The sequence below is a fragment of the Egretta garzetta genome, unplaced genomic scaffold (genome assembly GCF_000687185.1).
Source record: "Egretta garzetta isolate BGI_Z169 unplaced genomic scaffold, ASM68718v1 scaffold269, whole genome shotgun sequence".
Classification (NCBI taxonomy): Eukaryota; Metazoa; Chordata; class Aves; order Pelecaniformes; family Ardeidae; genus Egretta; species Egretta garzetta.
The window spans coordinates 941,221-956,293 of record NW_009260799.1 but is presented as its reverse complement, the minus strand read 5'-3'; the positions used below and the strand labels follow the sequence as shown (position 1 = coordinate 956,293).

At 37.9% G+C, this 15,073-nt stretch overlaps 1 protein-coding gene across 1 annotated transcript; it reads left to right on the top strand.

Moving 5' to 3' along the window:
• The first annotated feature begins 434 nt into the window (after positions 1-434).
• On the top strand, positions 435-14,568 carry DNAJC15 (DnaJ heat shock protein family (Hsp40) member C15). Its single transcript, XM_009646823.2, has 4 exons — positions 435-559; positions 5,649-5,725; positions 11,162-11,232; positions 14,476-14,568. The coding sequence occupies exons 1-4, from the start codon at positions 452-454 to the stop codon at positions 14,544-14,546; spliced, it is 327 nt and encodes a 108-aa protein (XP_009645118.2). The 5' UTR covers positions 435-451; the 3' UTR covers positions 14,547-14,568.
• The last annotated feature ends 505 nt before the right edge of the window (positions 14,569-15,073 follow it).

Genomic DNA, 15,073 nt, shown 5'->3' with positions numbered 1-15,073 from the left:
TTTTTTTTTCTTTTTTTCTTTTTCCCCCTTTTCAAGTAATTTTTTGAGAGATTCCCAAGTTGCCTGCCAAAACACCAGAGGGGACTTTAGGTACTGTGAATTACATTGCTTTCACGTGATAAAACTTGCAGGCTTGCTAGAAGTAGCTAGCAGGAAGAACATGTGGCTTCAGAGGGGAGTGCTTCAATCTTCACCCTCCCTCCCCAGCAGTTTTACTTCAGCATTTCTTCTTCTATCTGTTTGTAGATACAGGCTAGAGAATCTAAATTCAGACACGTTCACATAAGAAAGCAGGCAGTGACTCTAACACATTGAAATATGACATGCTACTGCATAGAGAGGTGTTAGTTCCTAGGAGACTGTACCCCTCAATACTGGTATACTGGCTGAGCCAAGCTCATTACAGGCCTATCTCATTTTTACCACAGTGACTTTGAGTCCTGCAGAATTCATGAACAACCATACAGAGCAACCCAGGAGCTTCTGCATTCTCAGTGTTCCTACTCCCTGGAGCTGCATCCTCTGTCTGCCTTCACATCCTGCCTCACAGCCCAGAATTGTATGTTGATTTCCAGTAGAGTATCTCTCTTCTGCTATTCTATTTCTGAATGTGAAAATACAAGTTTTCAGTGTAAAATGAGATCTGCTGAATATAGTAAAAACTCTCTTCCTCTTTACCACAAACTGTATGTATTTACATACAGCTTTACATTTGTGAGGGTAGTGATATTTTTATTCCACAATCATATTCCAAACTTAAGACCCTTGTATAATTCTGAGTCAAGATTATTTGTTCTTTATGACTCTACAGCTACTTTCTTCAATTGTATTTTTTTTCCAAGCTTTTTTTTCTTCTCCTCTTCAACAATCAGCTATTTCCCACTTCTAATTTTTCTTTAAAACAATAGAGAAAACATTAGGTACAGAGGTCCTATGTAAGTGCTTATTGTCCAAACTTCTTATTTTAGTGGCTTTACATGATTTCGTTTGGGGAATTTGAAGCTGCTGAGTATAATCTGTGGATTAGCGCTTTCATCATGTTTCTTTACAGCATATTGCCCTCTAAACTATACTGACAAAGGAAATCAAGCAGTTAGTACTTTCACCTGTGCTTACTGGAGAAAGCATCTCGGGACATTTCGTGTCTAGGCTTAGCATTACTTCGCTGGTTTCCTACGGTGTTTGGAGATTCCTAGCTTGGTCACTATGATTGACAGTGGTTACTCTAGCTTTCTGGAATCAAACCCTGTCCCTCTTCACCTCCTTTTTTTGAGAGACTGTGAAGCAGCTGCTGATTTAAAAGCTAGCTTGTTCTCTCGTAAGACCCTGCTCTTCCTCCCCCCACTTGCAGTTCTCGTCTCCCCACACTCCCACTCGCAAAGAAATCACAGTTCGTGTTGGTTGTGGTCACACAAAGTAATCCAGATGATGTTTATCCTTTCTTTTTGCTCACTAATAAATGACTTGAGTAAGGTCAAGTTGAGCAATTATGAGGCGATCATTTAATTGCCTCTTTGCTGTATCTTGAGTATTTGACACTTTCTATTTACTTACGTAAATAAATAACACATACAGTCAACAACTGCACCCATCTTTTAGTCAAAAATAGTAAGTAAAGGCAAGTAAAAGTGTTATGTTTTATTCTGAATTTCTGCCTCTCATTTAACTTTAACTTACGGCAGTTAAATATATATTCTTAAATATGAAGTGTAAATGCTGCTGTAATTTAACCCTGAAGTTTTCTACCATCTTTTTTCCAGTGGAGGAAACATTGTCATCTCCTCTCTGTGACAAGTCATAATGCTTGTTTCCAGAGAAACACTTTTTTAGTTTGAGCCTAGTTTTGTTACTGGTGTCACAAATACCAGCGACGCTGTCTTGTTTCTGTGTGTAGTGACAAGAGTCTGTTGCCAGTAGAAGATGCAAAGCACTAAGTAGTCATTTGGCTTTTCTTCCTCAGACAGACCTTAATGCTGTTAATTATGTTAATATTTCCTTAAAATGTGAAATAAAAAAAAAAGGAAGTATTTCAGTAGCACTCATTACCTTTCCTTGTTGAATCAATGATATTGAAGGTTAAATGATAGATAGAAGATATTGAAGATAGAAACAGCAATTCTAGGCAGAATGAACTGTCAAAATACTCAAATCCCACAAATCTGAAAATTCTGTGTTCCAGAAGGAAAAGGTGTCTTCTGTAGCACTTCATTAGAGGTTTTTGCACTGTGTTTCCCTTATTGGATCTGATTCTGCTCAGACTCATAGAGTTCTGAATTGAGAGGTAAGGGTAGCAACCATCTCTCTTGTCCTTTATTGAAAATAAAGTTTCCAGAGAATAATGCAATTTGCAGTCCATTTTATAATTGCTTTTTTCTAACTGAAGTTAAGGAAGTTAAAGTTGATCTTAGCAAATTGTAGGTTATATTATAACACAGCTTCTAAATAGTTTGTTACTGTAGTTTGTTTTCCTTCCAGTGTTTGTTACCTTTTCAACGGAGGACTGTATTGGTGGTGGAACAACACAGAATTTTCAGAAAAATTCACTACTTCATGTAATATGATGGATGGTCTCAGTTATGGGGTTTTGAATCTCTTACCTGACATGGAACCAGTGATTATGCTTTCCCTGTGTTATGCCAGGAACAGTATCTTGAAGATGTCACAGACCAAATGGATTGGATTTTCTTAGCTGACTGCTTTTGTGAAAATTTGCAAGAGTGAATAGCTTTTTTTCCCCCCCCCCCCCCAAACTATTAATAGCATTTGTTCAGGAAGCAGAATTTTCTTACATGAGTTGCTAAACAGTAACAACATGGAAGGAAATGAAGTGAATTAAATGATAGCCCCTCCCCTCAGCCCAAATAGTACAAAGAAATGGAGAGCTCATTTCGATGATATTTCCAGTATAGAATTTGTTTGCTATAGCTGGGGTTAATAAATTATCAAGTGTCTAGAACTGCCTGCTCATTGAGGAGTTCTCATAACAGAAAAATATCTTGAATATTGTTTCATTTCATTGCAGCCATTGCTTAGAATTTACAACTAGGAAAAAAAAATTGCTTTCATTTGAATAGCGTGCAAAAGTTGTTTCATTAGGGAACTAGAAATTTGCCAAGATGTTTTCTAAAATGAAGACTCAATGTTTCTTCTCCTTATTCTAACCAGTGGGAAAAATGGCTTTTATGTCTAATTTCCTTTTGCTTTAAATTCTATTTAGGATCAAGATCTTAATTTAAGAATTGATTGTTCTTGCTACGTGCTTCACTTCTGAGAAGAAAATGTTTTTTCTTGATGACCAATTCAACAAACTGTTTTTGCTTATGTGCCAAAGGCCACAGACAACAGAATTTCTTTTTTCGTTCCTCTTGAAAACGAACTGAATCAGGGCTTTCTGAGGTTAGAATGGTGTCAAGGAAGTAGGCTTTAAAAACATGAAAAAGTATTTCTGAATTTGAGCCTATAGCCATCCCTCCCTGTTCTCTTATTTCAAACAGTATTTCAGGTGAAATCTACCAAGAACAGAGATGAGCTGTGTTAGAATGCAAATATTGCAGTTCTCTACATGAATAGTGAACCAGCATCCTCCTGTATTAGACTTGTATGCCAGAGTTGAAGGGCAGAGAAGAATTAACCTTTTCAGAAATCCATCTGCACCTAAGCTGCTTTGGGAGAAGTTCTGGAAAACCTTTCAGAGGACATTAAAGCGTGCTTTTCTCTTCTGGCTGTAGTAATTGTTCAGCATCGTTGCAAATTTCTGTGCAGTTCTGCCTCCTCAGGGGTGTTATCTGGTGGCCATTAAATCATTAGCATCGTTTCCTCTCGGAGGACTGGAGAAGCCCTGTGTGTTCCCTTAAGTGTTATAGACTCTAACCTGTAATGTCGGTGTGCACTGTTACAGACCTGTTTTGTGTTACCCTGTAGCTATAGCAACGATTCCTCAACAGGTTTTTGTTGTAGGCACGACATGTCCACAGTTGCTTCAGCTTTGACACCTGTAGTGTTACAGTAGTGGTTATTTCATGTATGGTTTGGGGCAGGAAGATGGGAGATAAAATTAGTTTCAGGTCATAGCAGCACACCAAGAAATCTTTTCTGTGGCTGTGTGTGACTTCATGGTAGCAACAGGGGAAGTATTTATGAACCACACTTTTGGGTGAATGTCACTCCTGAGCTTAAATTAGAGGCTTTGCTTAGGTATCATAGACAGAGCCCTTTAAAAGCTTTAATGGTTTTGAAATTATGTAAGAGAGAGTTTGCATAAACATAGGGCAAAATTCTCACTGAATATGAATGGGTATATTTAGTGAGAAGAGTGTTTTATTAAGGGCCAGGCACATTTTTTACTTGGGGGTAAAAGGAACACTTAAAAATAGTCTCATCTCTCAGGCCAGACTTCTTTTTGATAGCAACAAAATAAGCTTATTTTTCCCCAGTTGATAGGTTTTGCATTGAGGAAAAAAAACCTTCAGTCTTGAGTGATTCCTGTGTGCCAGTTCCCGAAGGTGGGCTGTCTTCAAGCTACATGGGCTGCCTCTGGGACTTGTGCAGCTCGGGCTATTATCTGTGTAGCAAGGGGCTAGTCCCCAATTCTTAAGAAACGTTTACATTGAGGAGATCACTGTTAACCATCAGTGATGGTTCAGTAGCTCTTTTTTTTTTTTTTTTTCCTTTTTAATTTAAAATGTTTATGGTTGACAAATATACTTTCAACCCATTCCCTATGACAATTCATTGTTATAATGATTTACTCTCCATCTCCTTCTTTTAATGTTCTTTTTCCACTTGTGTGTTTTCTCCCCTTCTTAGAACAGTGGCTAAAATGTCACATGCCAATGAGTTTAAAAAAACTAACCCCAGATCCTGTATCTAATCATCATCAGTCATCGGTGTCTAAGGAAGGATGTAAAGGCAAAATTGGTTAGGATTTCCCCGTATACTCTGCTACTTTCCAGTGTTTTCCAGCTCAGTGACTTCCTGAAATAGAGGTTGCGGCTTAATGCTAAGCCTTTTTTGTTTTTGTTTCTTTTTGTTTATTTTTCAAGGTTCCTTCAAAGGATTCGTCTTTTTTTTTTTTTTTTTGAAGTAACATTCCTTCATGTGAAAAAAACATACTGACTCCTTATCAGTGTATTATATTTATCTGTTCTGATCCTTTTATTGTTGTTTTTACCTACTTTCTTTGTAGAAATATCTGGACTTCAGAGTGATTGTCCATAATTTCTTGGATGCCAAAGTATTGTGACTTTTGCCATCTTCCACTGCGGTGGTACCAAAGCTGTTCTGAACAAGTTTCCCCCTTTTCCCTCCCATGCCCTCCCCAACACACCCACTGTAGCACTCTATGCTATGTGCTTTGATTCTGGACTCTTTTGCCTGAAGGCAGGATTTTAATGGTTGTAGCTATTAATATCTCTTATTAGCAATAGAAGATTGTAAAAACACAGGTAGTTATTTTTAAGTCATTTTTTCTATGCGTTAACACTCAGGAGAAGTCCTTTCAATATTATCTGGTTTGTAGTCATTCCATGCCTTCAAAATAAATTATAGATGAATGTAATGCTCTGAATGAGGTCATATAAATAGGATTTAGGTCCTGGCACCTTGTACATGAAACTAATTATTGCTTGTTTTCCCTTTCTTCTTTTTAGAGTCTTTCATCATACTATAAAGGCGGATTTGAACAGAAAATGAGTAGGCGAGAAGCTAGTCTTATTTTAGGTGTAAGGTAGGTGTGTTGCATTAATAAGTTTTTGTTTGGTAACTATTGAATGAAGAAAATGCATGTTGCGAGAATGTGGAATACTCTTGCCAAAATTGTAACTTTTTTTAAAAAGACTTCTAATGGCTTATAAACCATTCTAATATTCTGCTAAAGCTAAAAAGCAAACAATAAAATGCTAATAAAACATGCGACTTGTGTTTGGCTTGAAGGCATGGTAGCATATTGCAGTGGAGAATTGGTGCTCTAGAAATAATCAGAATAGCACATAGTGCGCTAATTAATGCGATCACGTGGCCTGGTCTCAAAAAAAACCCTTTAGATAAGTAATGTTGTAGATTATATTAATAAATGAGGAAAACAAATCAATTTTGATCCTTTTTTTCGTAAGTCTGTAATACCATTTTTTCCTTTCTCTACTCTGATTTGTTTGGGTTTAAAAAGTTGCGGCATATTCCAAACAGAAATACTTGGAGAGACTTGTCATTTAGAGTAGGTATGGGAAATAATTTCCAGGCCAAATATTCAATGGATTTTTCAGTGGATTTTTTAAAAAACATTTGGATGGCCAATACGGAAAACACCTTAGTGTTTTCTGTAAAGCAGGCGGTGAATTTGAGGGCTTTCCCGATGAGAGGAGCAGATCTGACCTTGGGTAGTAGATTTCTTATTTATGGTTTAGAACAGTTCTGAATTTTAAGGTTTAAAAAAAAAAAAAAAAAAAGAAAAAGATAAGGAGGTGGGTGGTTTTAATTATCCCCAGAATAAATTATTTCATATAGTGAAAACTGGGACTTAAAATCCTGTTCAGTGTGCTATTTGTGTTTACTTCTAACATAATGGAAATTATGCAAATTTAGCATTAATTTCATTAATTTTAAGAAATCGTAGAATCAAACATTACCTTTATTTGAAATATTTCATGCCCACTGAAGAAGAAATTTATAGGAATGCTGTTCAGAAATATTCCCTTTGGCCTTTAAGTATGATAATGTATTAACATTTTCACTTTATAAGGGCAAATTCAGCGATATTCCAGAGTAGCACATTGCAGCTCATTAAAGTGTGTTTACAGTGGCAATGCCTAGCCTGAACACTGCTCATGTACGTGTCTGAAGTTTCATCACATCTGAAATCAGTCCCCTTTAATTTTTAATTTTAATAACTTGAGTCTGCACTGGGAACAGTGACACTGCTTGTTGTGTTTGGACTGAGTCTTGCAAATATCAAGACTTAATCAGATTTGAGGAAAGTTCTTAATGTTTAAAGGATTGAGCCTTTCATTGTGTAGAAGCTTGGCTAACATCTTCATAGGAAATTTTCACATTGTTTAGACACACTTTTCTAGACCAGCTTTAACTTACTGCTTACTGTATTATACATATATGTATAATAATGCCACCAAAAAAAAAAAAAAGGCAAGTGAGTTTTAAAGTGTTAGGGAAAATGCCAGGGTATGTACAAATACACAAACTAGATCTGTCTAGGCCCTGATCTTCTTATTATAACACTTGTCCCTTGTATCATCACTTCCAAGTCATATTAAATTTTGAGGCAAAGACTTCCTTCATTATTTCAAGTGCTGAGCATGCATGGGCAGTATAAATAATAAATACAAGCCATGATAAAGGTGAGTTTAATGGTAGCTTTAAATTGCAAATATATTGGCCCATTATACATTCCAAATGTTACTCCCTAATAACCATCTTGTAAGATTTCAGGGGTTTTGGTAGAAATGTGCATGTGCGCTATTTCTATTTAAACTGTGCAAAAGGCATCCAAAGCTACAAAGTACGGTATTGGAAATACTGACTAATTTTAAGTTTTAGTGTTCTTGCATTAGTTGTTGTGAAGCAGCACTGATTGCTGAAATTCAGTATAAACATAGCAATAATATTAACACCTAAGTACTCTGTAGAATGAACTGCTGATGGGGGAATGTCTGAGATAACATGGGAGGTGAAAATGCTAGGAGTGTTTTCCAAACACTAGACAAAATAGATGCTAGCAAAATATAGCAGTCCTAAATATAATGGTTTACCTCTATCAAATCCCTAATGCTGGACTTCTGAAGCTAGAAAATATGTCTGATTATCATAATTTAAAATTCTATATAAAAATTAATACAATTTTCTGTGTTGTACTGTTTTCTCTATGAAACAAGATGCATACTTTTCTTTCTGTAGGAAGTATTTAGCTGTTTGTTAATGTACAAAATATGCATTAGTTAAAAATGTTTAAGTCATTATTCTTAAAACATAAATGGCATAAAAAATAGGCTATTACATTAAAAAACATATACTACATTGTATGTGTACAAACACAAACGCATTTAAGTTTTAATTATTGTAGCTTTGGGTTTGATTTTGTTTTTTAAATCTATTTTATTTTTAAACATAGCTTACTGCACAGGTGTATCATATGATTGTAAGACCACTCAAGTTGGGAGGGATGTCAGGAGGTCTCTAGTTGTACCTGCTGCTCAAAGCAGAACCACCTGTGGGAGCAGAGCAGGTTGCTCAGGACTTTTTCCAGTGGGTCTTGAAAGACTCCAAAAATGGAGAATGCACAACTTCTCTGGGCAACCTGTGTCACTGCTGGACTGTCTGTGGGGTGAAGAAGTAGTATGTCCAGCCTGCACCTTCCTTTTCCAGTTTTGACCATTTTCATAGAATCGTAGAATGTTTTGGGTTGGAAGGGGCACCTAGAGGTCATCTAGTCCAACCCCCCTGCAGGGAACAGGGACACTGCTAACTAGATCAGGTTGCTCAGAGCCCCGTCCAACCTGGCCTTGAATGCTTCCAGGGATGGGGCCTCCACTACCTCCCTGGGCAACCTGTGCCAGTGTTTTACCACCCTCATTGTAAAGAATTTCTTCCTTATATCCAGTCTAAACCTACCCTGGTTTAGTTTAAAACCATTACCCCTTGTCCTGTCACAGCTGGCCCTGCTAAAATTTTTGTCCCCATCTTTCCTATAGGCCCCCTTTAGGTACTGAAAGGCCGCAATCAGGTCTCCCCGCAGCCTTCTCTTCTCCAGGCTGAACAAGCCCAACTCCCTCAGCCTGTCCTCATAGGAGAGGTGCTCCAGCCCTCGGATTGTTTTAGCAGCCCTCCTCTGGACCCACTCCAACACTTCCATGTCCTTCTTGTGCTGAGGGCTCCAGAGCTGGATGCAGTACTCCAGGTGAGGTGTCACCAAAGCAGAGTAGAGGGGCAGAATCACCTCCCTCGACCTGCTGGCCATGCTTCTCCTGATGCAGCCCAGGGTACGTTTGGCCTTCTGGGCTGCCCGCGCACATTGCTGGCTCAAGTCCAGCTTTTTGTCCATCAGTACCCCCAAGTCCTTCTTGGCAGGGCTGTTCTCGATCCTTTCTTCCCTCAGCCTGTATTGATTCTGGGGGTTACCCCGACCCAGGTGCAGAACCTTGCACTTGGCCTTGTTTCACCCTCCCACCATGGAGAGCCTGGACCTGTGTTTTGTGTCCCTGTCATAACCCCATGTTTATGACCTCTCTGCAGATGCTGGAGGGCTGCTGTTATGAGGTCCCCCAGCAGCCCTCTCTTCACCAGGCTGGACAAGCCCTGCTCCCTCAGACTCTCCTCAAAGGGTGCTCCAGCCCCCAACCATCCTGGTGGCCTTTGCTGGACCTGCTATGCTTGGCCAATGGAATTCTTGTACAGAGGTCCCAAAACTGGATGCAGCAGCTGGATGTGGCTGGCCGAGTATGAGGGGAATAGCTGCTTCTGTCGACCTAGTGACCGTGCTCCCGTTCATACAGCCCAGGAGGCTGTTGCCCTTCTCTGCTGCCAGGGCACGCTGCTGGCTCTTCTTGCTGTGCCCTGGCTCCCTTGCAGCAGAGCCGCTCTCCAGCCTGGCAGTCCCCAGCCTGTGGTTCTGCAAGGGGCCCTTCCTTCCCAGGCATGGGGCTCTAGGTCCGTCCTTGCTGAATTTCGTGAAGGGTTCCAGTCAGCCCATTCCTGCAGCCTCTCCGGGTCCCTCTGAATGTCAGCTGTGCCCTCCAGTGTATCCACTGTTCCCACCAAGGTGATCTCAGCCAGTTGGTGAGGGTAGGAGGCAGAATGACATCTGTGTGACTCAGGTTGTGAGGCTATACCAGTTCAACAATAATGTGATTTTTGACATTAAAGGTTTTTTTTTATAGTGATTAAGAATCTTTGGAGACCAGTCTGACTGTGGGATAAGCAATAGCTCATAAATGAAGCAAATTTGTTGTAAAACACCATTTTCACAGTTGCTTCTTGGAGCAGAATTGTATGAGTTTCCATAATATGCAACTGCACCTTTTCCACAGTTATGCTTTGGCCATATGAGTTTCTAAATGTGGTATATCAATTTTACTTTTTATTATTAAACAAATGCTTTACAAATCAAAATATAGGTGATTGTTGGTTTTAGTTGTCTAATAACAAGTAATTTCATTTTCCTATTTATATAGTTGAAGGCCTTTCACCCTCTGTTTAATTCTTACTATCTGGGTTACTTTTTGTTGCATGGAAATATTACTTTCTTATGCTGTTCTATGAAGTATTTTTACAACATACCCTAACTTCCCTGTGACAGAATAATAATTAGAGGTTGTTTACCTCGGGAATGTAGTTAGGCTGATACCTTGCGTTCAAACTGTATCTACAAAAAGATTAATTAATTGAATCATCACTGATTAAGAAGTCACCTGAAGTGGAAAACACTGCTTCATTTCTGCATGCTAACAAATTATGAAAAACTAAATTATTCACACTGTCCTTTTGCATACGATAGCCTTACCGTGTTGGTATACTGCATCCATAAGTGGTTATTTGTCTGGTAAGGTACACATTTAATTTAGACCAAGTACATATTTTATGTATCTGTCATTGAAGGAAACAACATTATGTAGCACTTGTAAATCAGCATGTCCCTGAATGTAACACATTGAACAGCTTTGCAAAAATAACAAATACAGGGGTTTTGTTCAGGCCCCAGCAGAAAGAAGAATTATTTGTAGTAGCTATAAAAAAATTTACAGTGTAACAAAATGTGATAATATTAAATATTTGTTGTTTTGTCACTGGTCATATAAATACTTATTTTCTAGGAGGAAAAAATGTGTTTTCTGCATTTAATGATAAGAACAACAAGCTAGATACACCCTAGAGCTGCTGGGGATGTATTGCATTTAAAAAAAAAAACCAAACCAAAAAAACCCCAAACCTGAAAGGTATTTGTATGTGTTAAATCACAGGCTTTTTAAAAATGTCCTTCTCAGTGTCTCTTACATGCCTTTTGTTATTGTTACTTCCTCAGAGGTGCAGTTTTATGTTTTATCCACAAGATGGTGAAAATCTCAAGTTTTAATTATTTTTGAAGCCAGTATAAACTGTTAATTTATAGCCTGAGCACAGTGGCATTTATGGTAAGCACTTCAATTTATTTTTGCAGTCCATCGGCTGGCAAGGCCAAAATCAGAACAGCCCATAGAAAAATAATGATTTTGAATCATCCTGATAAAGGTAAATAATTATTACTTTTCTTAACCGGAGCTGGAAAGGAAGAGGCTTAAATGAGATCCTTTTAAGTTTACTGACTGTGTAAATAACCACACTTGAGTGCAAATGTATGTTGTATATTTATAGACTTGAGCTTCTGTGTGTCTTTTCTCAGATAAACTAGGCTTTATGCACCACAGTTTTACCCACCTTTGTTTAATGTTGTTTTCTAGACTTGTGCTGCCTCAGTTGAAACTATGAGCTCAGGGACCAGTCTTTCACACTTTAGAAAAAACTTACTCAAAAGTAAGAAGAAATTAGCTATAACATTTTTACATTGAACTGACATTCCTGTTTTGGACTGAGATGGACCAGTCACGTGTGTGAATGTAACTTTCTGTGGGCAAATGTTCTGCAGTCACTAAGTCACATCACTGATGAATTTCAGACTTGCTGGAATTCACTTGGGAAAAAATGTAAAGCTGGGCACTGTTGCTTTACTGGCCAGGTTTTTAATGTAAATTTATCTTACAGAAAGGCTATTATTATAACTTTAACTACACTACAGCTGGTGGAGAAAGAAAGCCCATATGTTCATTGCTGTTTCTACTTTAAAATAACAGATGGCGAAGAGTTGCACTGTATTTCAGAAGTCAAAAGGGGAAATCGGAGGGTTTTTATATCTTTTTGACAATTACAGGGCTCCCTGCCAGCACCCCATTTTAAGAAAACGAAAAAAATAACCGTGACCACTGGCCATGGGAAGTGTTTAGTCTTTGCTGTCTTCGCCCCTCAGTTTAATTCTAAAGTTGTCCTGCTTATTCAATTTCACACTTTCATTTTTTACACTTTTTATAATGTATAAGACATAGGCAAGAAATTCTCATCCGCATTTCTAATATATTATGATGGTCAGAGGCCTCTTAACCACTGGAGTATGTATTAGGTCAAGATTTTTTTGATAATGAACTTCTAAGTTCATTGTAGAGACGTGAGCCAGAACTGTGAACCTTTGTGTGGATGTTGAGTAGACCTAAAGAGGCAGTTCCCTTTACAAAGATCGTACATTTTAACGACCCGATCTTACAGTTGCAATGCACCTACAGCTGGGCACAGCGTAGGTTTGGATGGAGGTAGTGAGCCCTCCTGTGTGCTATTAAGATGGAGCTTTTTCTCAGTGGAAACACCAGTTGAAAGGATTTGTGCCTCTGTGCTGCCCCTGCAGCTCTTCTGGCATGGCCCTAGAAAAAAAAAATCTCATGTAATATTTTCAACTGCAGAGCTAGGGCCTGGAGTAATCTTGAACATGTGGCATCACATAGAGACTTGTTTGCTTATGTATATATCTTGATTTCTTCTGGCTGTGGATAGCACAGATGTGCTTTTAAAAGTAATATTCAACATTACAATGCTGATATTTTAGAATTGTATTTTACCAGATGGAGTTGATAGAAGGAAGGGCAATTACAGATTTTAAGTTACATATGTTATCTGAGATCCTAAACATTGAAGAGAGAATTATTAGAAATTAATAAATAAGAAATATATAGAAGTTTGCATGATAACATCCCCAGTGAGTGCTACTAAAGTGGTTGTTTCTTAACCTTTGCATAGTTCAGTTTAAAAATGTTTTTATATTGATACATTGTATGTTAATTTATCAGTTACTAATTTTATAAAAGAATATTTGCTCACAGAAAAAGAGGGAGAAAGAAGCCTTTTGGACTTGCCCTAATTATAAACAAACACTTAGGCAATCATGTGATTGAATTTTCTCTCATTGGAGGGCTACAAAATTAATATGGCACTTAAATATATAAATGTAGTGAAAACACTACATGTAAAAAATCAATGCACATTTAAAAATTACTTAGCATACATTGTTTATTGCAGTTTTTAATCTTTACTGTTTGTTTGATCCTCTTGTCTACTCTTTGACAGGAGCAATACCCAATGTAGTAAATCCTAAAAAAAGAAAAAAAGTTCATTTTCTGGTAGCCAATTTTCTACCCTTCCCCTGTTCTCCTTCACTTTCTCCCAGTTTGTCTTACCTTTTAAGGCTATATTCAAATAAAACCAAACGTGAACGAGAGAACTCCATTAATTACACCATGAAATGGCTTTATAATGATTTGGATTGCTGCAGGAATGTCCTAAAAAAGTCTTTGAGCAAGCCTTGCCACATGTGTCTACAACTGGTTCAGCGTGTTTCTTCTATCATTATCTTTTCTGATGAGTTGAATAGAATAGAATGAATGAAGCGATGAATGCAAAATTACGATGGAACAGATGCCTTGGAAAAGGCTATTCAGTGCACAGCACTGCTGGAATCATATTTTCATGTAAAAAATATAGGTGTATTATAGTAAGTAGTAAGTTGCTGATACAGACCTTGTAATGTTTTTGGTGACTGTAGGCAGATGGTTGGCACTCAAGGGGAGAGTAAAAAAAAAAAAACAAACACAAAAAGACCGCTGAACTGTAATCAGATTGTTAGATGGAGTGTAAAGCAATGACGGTGTTCAGGGCTAGAAGTTAGATGGTGTACCATGTTTAAATAGCTTTAATGTGATGGTTTCTGGCTGGTAATTCCAGGCATCTAGCACAGGAGAGGCTTGGGGGGCGGGGGGGGTGTGTGTATGTGCATGTGCACGCACTTAATGTTTCTTTGTCAGAATTATTTATAAAATTTTACCTTTCGGTTTTTGGGGTGGGTGGAAATAATAGCTATTAGCTTTGGATGAATGTTCAAGACAGCTGACCTTGCATATGTTTGCAGTAATGTTAGGGATCCAGCACAGGAGAGGTGTGGGGGGCGGGGGGGTGTGTGTATGTGCATGTGCACGCACTTAATGTTTCTTTGTCAGAATTATTTATAAAATTTTACCTTTCGGTTTTTGGGGTGGGTGGAAATAATAGCTATTAGCTTTGGATGAATGTTCAAGACAGCTGACCTTGCATATGTTTGCAGTAATGTTGCACTGCAAGTCTAAATCACACTGATTTAAAGTGATTTCAGGCTCCTCTGAGACAAATTGTTCAGTGTTATTCTTCAGTGACTTCAGTTCTGATTAAATTTCTTATGTTTCCTTATCAATTAGTTTACTTCATATCAATGTCGGTTTTTTAAGCAGTTGTACGTAAAGGATCTATTTAGGAAGGAGGAGCTCATAAGCATGAGTAATAAGGCGATGCTGCAAGTGAAGTAGTTTGGTATGTAGTAATACTGATGCGTAAATGGTCTTCCTTTCCCCTTTTTCTTCTCAGGTGGATCACCTTACTTGGCAACAAAAATAAATGAAGCAAAAGACTTGTTGGAATCCACTGCCAAAAATTGAAATCCAAAACCTTGGGTCTAAGAGATTCACCTGATATATTGTGCAACAGCTTTCATATCTACTTGTTCTGCACAGTTTCTTAACACTGCATTGATCGATCCTATTTATTGTCATAATTAAGATTATTTAAAAGCAAACTGAAATCTTTTACAGTTGTGTAAAGTTATGTACAGTTATGATCCTGCGAGGTGCAGGGAGTTGGACTCGATCCTTATGGGTACCTTTCAACTAAAGATATTCTATGTATCAATTTTAGTGTATTTTTACCGAATTATGATCCATTACAAGCTTTGAAAATGTTCTCCAGCTGACTGTGTTTTTCTTCAGAAGTAGTTGCTTCTTTCATTAAACTTTTGGAGCTTTTTAAAATTTAAAAACTAGTCTTAAATACAGGGGTTTTTTCTTCATTGATGAAGACTTGACCATTGCCAGAAAATCTGTGACAACGTATTGGGTCACAGGAAGCATGGCAGACCCCGTACGACAAGTTTTCAGCATCACCTTACACTTGAATCTGTTTGTTTGTG